Source organism: Argentina silus, assembly GCF_951799395.1.
Source record: "Argentina silus genome assembly, chromosome: 8".
Classification (NCBI taxonomy): Eukaryota; Metazoa; Chordata; class Actinopteri; order Argentiniformes; family Argentinidae; genus Argentina; species Argentina silus.
Window position 1 is genome coordinate 13,829,218 of NC_139662.1, and position 7,500 is coordinate 13,836,717.

A 7,500-nucleotide genomic window follows, 5' to 3' on the forward strand; every position below is an offset into this window, starting at 1 on the left:
GTGTAAATATGGTGCTCTGCTCATCTCACAGTCTCTCCCCCTCCCTCTCTCCCCCTCCCTCCCTTTTTCCCTCCCTCCATTTAGACATCTACCAAAGCTGCAGGTGTGTCTAGAGAGTAGTGACGTCAACTATAGGATCGCCGTGGGAGAGACCATTGCCCTGCTGGTTGAACTGGGCAGGGATATAGACCGGGTATGTACTGCTTAAACTGGGCAGACTGGGTATGTACTGGGCAGACTGGGTATTTACTGGTTATACTGGGCAGTCTGGGTATGTACTGCTTAAACTGGGCAGACTGGGTATGTACTGGTTAGACTGGGCAGACTGGGTATGTACTGGTTAGACTGGGCAGGTATATAGACTGGGTATGTATGTACTGGTTAAACTGGGCAGACTGGGTATGTACTGGTTAGACTGGGCAGACTGGGTATGTACTGGTTAGACTGGGCAGGGATATAGACTGGGTATGTATGTACTGGTTAAACTGGGTATGTACTGGTTGAGGAGGGAGGGAGAGAGAAAGGAGAGGGAAAGGAGGGAGAGTAGAAGGCAGCGCTCCTGAGCCCGGTCTGTTTGTCTCCACCCTGCAGGAGTTTGAGTTTGAGGACAGCGCCGAGCTGTGTGAGTGTCTGAAGGGCCTGGCCACCGACGGGAACAAACACCGCGCCAAGAACGACCGCAGGAAACAGCGCTCCATCTTCAGAGAGGTTCTGCACTACATAGAGGTAAGAGAAGACCGACCGGAGGCTCCGTACCAGGGGAGGCCGGCGGAGGCAGAAATCGGAGGACAGGCTCATTGTAATGCACGGAACGGAATCAGGAATGGTATCAAACTTGATGCATTACAATGAACCTGTCCTCCGATTTCTACCCCCCACCAGCCTCCCCTGCTCCATATATTGACTGACTGGTGGAATGTCTCTCTGATCGCGTGAATATCAAAACTTTTTCTGTTCTTCTATCCACTACTACTGCCTTCTCAACTTGATTATTCACACTAAACAAACAAAAAAAATTCTCAGAGAAATTCTTCATTCTTATGTTATTTGTAGTATATTCATGACATTCCTTCATGTTGGTGTTTATATAAACCTGCTCTGCCCCTCTCTTTCTCTCTCTCTCTGCCTCCCTCTCCCCCTCCCCCCACAGAACGAGGACTTCACGGAGGAGAAGATCAGGTTCGGTGTAGAGGGGGTCTACATCGACAGCTGGATTCGTCGGAGGGTCTACGATGCCTTCAAGGAGGTTCTGGAGTCTGGAGTCAGACACCACCTACAGGTTGGGAGATGCCACTACCACTAGAGTTAGAATATCTTGAATGGGCCAGTTCATATTTTGAATGAAAAACTTTATTTATGTTTTTATTTCAATGAAGTGTACGATGCTTTCTTGGTTCTCTTTTCCTAACTGCTACTGTACTAATAAACTTGTGATGAGATTGATTATCACCTGGTTTTGTCTATATAGGTAAATTATGATCATAATTATGGCCTGGTCTTGTCTATACAGTACGTCATGATATTGATTACTGCCTGGTCTTCTCTGTGTAGTTAAATCATGATATTGATTATTGTCTGGTCTTCTATGTATAGTTAACTTATGATATTGATTATCACCTGGTGGTTGTCTCCCTACAGTTTAACCAGCTACTGAGGGACATCTTTGGCCTGGGACCTCCGCTGATCCTCGATGCTTCCGTCAAAGCCAGCAAGATCTCCCGCTTTGAGAAGGTGACCCATGGCCTTTGATCTTTAACACTAACACCAGTAACCCCAGCTGACCTACCACATGCACATCGACCAGTCAGTGTTAAGAACCACATAAGAACATTAGAACAGACGGTGGAATACTTTTGTTATGGTAACACATTTTTCACACACCTCAATGTCGGTCAAGGTGTTTAGAGGTACAACACTAGTCACTTGATAAGAAAGGAGACTCAAGAACATTGTGTTCAATGTAAAACTCCACCATTTACTGGATCAAATGACCAACGTTTCAGTCAGCAGACCGTGGTAATGGTTTAACATTGACATGTTCTGGGTTTCCCGAGGCTACACAGCACCTTATAGAAACGTCTTAACGATGGTGACATGTTTTAGTTTGAAGGTCATTCAAGTCTAACTTCTTCCTTTTTCTCTCTCTCTCTCTCTCTCTCCCTCTCCCCCTCTCCCTCCCTCTCTCTCCTCTTCACAGCATCTGTTCAACTCTGCTGCCTTCAAAGCCAGGACTAAACTAAGGAACAAGGTTAGGGACAAACGAGCCGATGTGATGTAAGAGAAGAGAGGAGAGGAATGGAGGTGGGGGCGGTTATGAAGTGTGCCACCTCTAGCCCATGTGACAAAGACCCCCCCCCCCCTCACTCTCTCTACCCGAAGTGTGCACTCGTTCCCTCTCCCTGGTGGCTATAGAAGCGGAGGACTGGTGTGAGCAGTGGCTAGACGGTGTTTCTACCCTGCCTCTTCACCAGTCCCTTCCTTTAACATCCTCAGAGAGGGGCCGTGAACGACCACACACTTCAGGGAGAAGAGTGCAGAATCATACCTCTGACCTTGAAGAGGAGAATACAGGCCCAAACCTCCTCCCCACATCCCCCCAGCCCTCCCCTCCCCTGCCCTCCCCTCCCCTCCCACCTAGTCCTCCTCTCCCCCCTCCTCTTACAGACAGGACCCACTGGCTACTGCCAAACCAGGGACTTTTGCAAACAATGCAGACGTGTGTGTGCGTGCTTGTGTGTGTTTTCTTTTCTTTTTATTTTAACACCACAGAATAAAAGTTATGAAACCTTTGGGACGCCTGACAATTAAACACAGGCTTATTGTATCTTTTTATTATTATTGATATTTTGGAAGAACATCTTTAACCATTTCTGGTAATGTATTTTACTTTCTAATTTATTGAAAGTGGGAGATCAGTACTTGATTTTTTTAAAAGACAAATATAAAAACACAAGGTCTGTTTACAGACTTAAATTATGGGGAAGAGGAAAATAAGAAAAATAAGATTTGTAGTTTTTCATGTATATTTTTATGCAGGATGGTGGTTGCGCATATATAATCTGTACATGTGTATGTATAAACAAATACATATGTATGTATTGTAAAAAATGCATAATGGGGAAATACAACATTAACTGTTATCAGAGTGGCACTTACTTACTTTCCAATATTGTCATGTATTTGACAAGCAGTGCTATGTTACCCAAAGGGTAGAGGATCATGTATAAATGAAATGTAATAAACACACATGATAAGACTGCTGTGTCTGTTATTTTTTGTGGGAAATTCAATATCACTATTTTGAAAATTTGGTGAAGTCCATGCAATTTATGAGTTGTTGCTGCCCTCTTGCGTTTGGTCTCCTCCATTAACCCCTGCGAAATAGCCACAAAATGGTATCGCCCAACGTGTCAACATGGAGTCCTTGGTAAAACGAAAATAAGAGATATTATTGTTGAAATTAGACAGATTTAAGCCATAAGCAACATTCTGACAGAATACACAATGTTGTCCAAAGTCCTAGCGATGTTTTCTTTGTAAAGTTGAACCGTTAAGTTAAGAAGTTGCAACATGTTTACGATCACATGGTTTATCACTTTCATGCCACATTATTGCACGATAATAATCTCACAGTTCTTCATCATCATTCAGAATCTGTTGTGTAGTCCTGAGACATGCACATATTATAGTTTTTTCCATACACAATTTCTACACCATCCATGCACCTAGGCACGAATGGAACCCGAGGTTATCAGCGATGTCTACGGGCGGTACAGTAGGTTCCCAACCCCTGTTTCTGCTGGCCTGACTTTGACCGACCTCATCTCAGGCTCTGTGACATTATCCACAGGTAACACACACACACACGCACGCACGCACGCACACACACACACACACACACACACACACACACACACACACACACACACACACACACACACACACACACATACAGACACAATGTTATGGAGAAGCTTTAGTATTGACATCCAACTCAAAGGCAGCAGCAGCATTTTGAATGTCAGTGTGATAAACATTTGTTATTCTCCCGGCCGGTCAAAACATATTGCATGTGCTATTTCAATGGCATAGGCTCAGGCCCTACACATTATTTGAACAGTTGTTTGTCTGTTTTGTCTTTTAAATGTGAAGACGTGAGTGTGTTTGTAAGTCAGGTTGCTTTTCCTTCATGTATTTCTTATGATGGGACCCTCCTGCTCAGAGTGGAGTCAGAGTGAGTCTGGCCGGGGAGCCAGGCTACGCTACACCCAGCATTGGACTCTGATACGACAGAACACAGCATCACCTCAGCAGGAGCTAACTGTGCTACCACCAAGTCCGTGCTGCCCCATACAGGGAGAGTAAGTAGACACACAGATACACACACACACACACACACACACACACACACACACATTGAGAAAGGTTTTGTAGTCCACACACACACACACACACACACACACACACACAGACACACACACACACACACACACCATCTGTTAAACACCAAATATATTATATAATTTACAGTACACAATAAAAACAGGCTGGAGATTTGATGATGATGAAGGTGGGGGATGATAAAGAAGGTGGGGGATGATGAAGGTGGGGGATGATGAAGGAGATGATGAAGGAGATGATGAAGGTGAGGGATGATAAAGAAGGTGGGGGATGATGATGATGAAGGAGGGGGATGATGATGAAGGTGGGGGATGATGATGATGATGAAGGTGGGGGATGACGAAGGAGATGATGATGAAGGTAGGGGATGATGAAAGCGGGGGATGATGAAGGGTTGGGTGTGTAGGAACCTTTCTTGCTTCAGTTTGAACACCGGCCTTCTCTACTGTTGAACTAGGTTGCTAAGCAGCCGTTCTCCGTACTGTAATTACCGGGCGGTTGTCAGGGAGACCGGAGGACGCCAGTACCTGGAGGTAAGGAGTCATATTGGAGGAGAAGCTCTGTGGCTCCTCCCCTGGGACCTTCTCCTCCAATGGGTTTTGAGAAAGAAGCGAGGAGAGACTTTTAAGATTTCTTGATGACAAGTCGACTTGTCCAATGTCTTTTATTTCATATGACTCTCTTTGATATTGTTAGTGGTATAGAATGACTAACCCTATAACTATATAATATCAACATGTATTGTAGTATATCATCATGTTGTATGACAGAACAATGAAATTCTTTGCACCACAAACCGCACCGCTTGCTAATCCGCTTGCGTTTTGCCGCCCGCCACCCTGCTCCCATTGAAAGTCTGTGAGACCTTCATGGCTACCTCTGCCCTTGTATGTTGTCTTTATCCCCCCCCCTCCCCCAGATCTGGGGGTCCGCTGGGCTGAAGAGAAGCGTGGATCTCACTGCCCTCGACATACATGGCAGAGTTTACGAGGATGGTAAGGCCGCTGCTCATGGCCGCTGTTCATACTCAAGTACATTGTTGACCATGCTGAGAAGTGTGCGTGTGTGTGCGTGTGTGTGTGTGTGTATGTGTGTGTGTGTGTGTGTGTGTGTGTGTGTGTGTGTGTGTGTGTGTGTATGTGTATGTGTATGTGTGTGTGTATGTGTGTGTCGGCATGTGTGTGTGTGTGTGTGTGTGTATGTGTGTGTCTGCGTGTGTGTGTGTGTGTGTGCAGCTCAATTCGGCTGCCTGGCCTGGTCTGGGAGTGAGAGCAGGCTGCTGTATGTGGCTGAAGGGAAGAGGTCCTCAGCAGAGACCCCCTGGTCAGTACCAGCGACACCAGGGCCAGAACCCAGTCTTTCTACTGGAGGTCCAGGAGCTGGGGGACCCTCTGGAGAACCGCTGCCTGCTGGGAAGGTACGTTCCCCTGGACAGCTAGACAACACCCCCATCACAAAGTCTATTCCTAGTGAAGTTTGTGTTGCCATGCCCTCATTTGGAGAATGGGAATTGAGCCTGTGACAGACAGGTTCTCTTCCTTTGTGCCTCGTTCTGCATCAGGAGGATCAGAGTGTGTACTGGGAGGACTGGGGGGAGGGCCTGACCGGTAAGAGTGTCCCAGTGCTGTGTGTGATGAACGTGGAGAAGGGAACGGTGATGGTCCTCCAGGGTGTCCCCCCACACGTGTCCCCTGGCCAGGTAAACACACACAGGCACCTACGCACACACACACGTGCATGCACGCGCACACACACACACACACACACACACACACACACACACACACACACACACACACATACCTTCATGCACTCATGTCATTTTATGCCATAAGATAGCATACACTATATCGTCTAAGAGCATTTTGTCATTTAATGTCAGGCTAAATGTGTGTGTGTGTGTATCTGTGCGGTTCACCCAGGCTCTCTGGGACCACAGCGCCAAGGCTGTGTTCTTCGTGGGCTGGTGGCATGAGCCTTTCAGACTGGGCCTGAAGTTCTGCACCAATAGGAGGTGAGGATTTGGACAGACGATGTCACATGGACAAGGGCCCTGTTTAAATACTCCTGAAATATGTCCTTTCTCCCCCACCATCCTATAAGAAATCACTGATTTGACATGACTTGATTGGTCAAATCAATGTAGCGGAAAGCTTGTGTTGAGGAAGGAAGAAAGCATGTTTAAAGTTATTCTAACGGCAAAAATATGCTTATGAAAGACGTTCTTGAAGGCTTGTTTGACTTAATATCCTTAATTCTGATTTTAGGTCAGCTCTTTTCCGCCTGGATCTGGATGGAAACTGTGGTGAGTGTGTGTGTGTGCGTGCGTGCGTGCTCTGTAGTATGTGTGTGTGTGTGTGCATGCTCTGTAGTATGTGTGTGTGAGTGAGGGAGTATTATTGAAGATAAACACACAACAAAGTCATCTCATTGTCATCCCATTCTAATGGTCTCTCCTCCACCCTCCACCCCCCACCGTCTCCTCTCCCTTCCCCACCGTCTCCTCTCCCTCCCCCACCTCAGAGTGCCTATCGGGGGACAGATGCTCCATCTCCTCCCCCCGTCTGAGCCCCAGTGGCCTGTGTCTAGTCTACCTGCAGGGGGAGGTGTTCGGACCCCACAGCCAGTGCCTCAGCCTCATGCTGGTAATACGCCCCCCCATCTCACACACACCAGAGTTAAACTGTCCCTCAGACTCAGTGGCCGTCATATTGTGGAATTTCAGAAACAATGCCTGAGAGGCTGTGGTTTATCGTCAGTATTGTCACGGGTAGGGTGGGATTGTTAGGCAGGTTGTTGGCCTGGCAAACCTACCAAGTGACAATATTCACAATAAATCATGGCCTCAAGGGCATTATTGCTTTTATACAACGGTTACTCAACAAATCCGAAAATTGTGACAAGAAAACAATTCTTAAGTATTTATTTTACTGATCGATTATGGTGGTTTCTGCCCTGCTCTGAGAAATATAGTTCCCCAAACTACAAACGTTGTCAAGGGAACGTGATGCACACAAATCTAGTGCGGTGGAGGAATATCATAATATGGTGATTTAACCGTGACGTTATTAAATCACGGCGTTGAACACCTCTCGGCCA

General features: G+C 46.5%; 2 protein-coding genes across 4 annotated transcripts in view; both read left to right on the plus strand.

Moving 5' to 3' along the window:
• ifrd2 (interferon-related developmental regulator 2) overlaps positions 1–3,256 on the plus strand; it is an 8,681-nt gene extending 5,425 nt beyond the window's left edge. Inside the window, 5 exon segments of the mRNA XM_083676057.1 lie at positions 90–193; positions 592–726; positions 1,151–1,279; positions 1,639–1,731; positions 2,198–3,256. Of these exon segments, the coding sequence (XP_083532183.1) occupies positions 90–193; positions 592–726; positions 1,151–1,279; positions 1,639–1,731; positions 2,198–2,278 (542 nt within the window). The 3' untranslated portion in view covers positions 2,279–3,256.
• Positions 3,257–3,395: 139 nt separating this feature from the next.
• LOC310808124 (acylamino-acid-releasing enzyme) overlaps positions 3,396–7,500 on the plus strand; it is an 8,171-nt gene continuing 4,066 nt past the window's right edge. For 2 of the 3 annotated variants that reach the window (XM_083674825.1, XM_083674826.1), the window contains exons 1-9: positions 3,396–3,427; positions 3,730–3,850; positions 4,223–4,361; positions 4,859–4,934; positions 5,321–5,818; positions 5,963–6,100; positions 6,324–6,415; positions 6,669–6,706; positions 6,925–7,046. In XM_083674825.1, coding sequence (XP_083530951.1) covers positions 3,416–3,427; positions 3,730–3,850; positions 4,223–4,361; positions 4,859–4,934; positions 5,321–5,818; positions 5,963–6,100; positions 6,324–6,415; positions 6,669–6,706; positions 6,925–7,046 — 1,236 coding nt within the window. In that variant the 5' untranslated portion in view covers positions 3,396–3,415. The remainder of the gene's footprint in view (positions 3,428–3,729; positions 3,851–4,222; positions 4,362–4,858; positions 4,935–5,320; positions 5,819–5,962; positions 6,101–6,323; positions 6,416–6,668; positions 6,707–6,924; positions 7,047–7,500) is intronic. The other variant, XM_083674827.1, reaches the window with a different exon arrangement.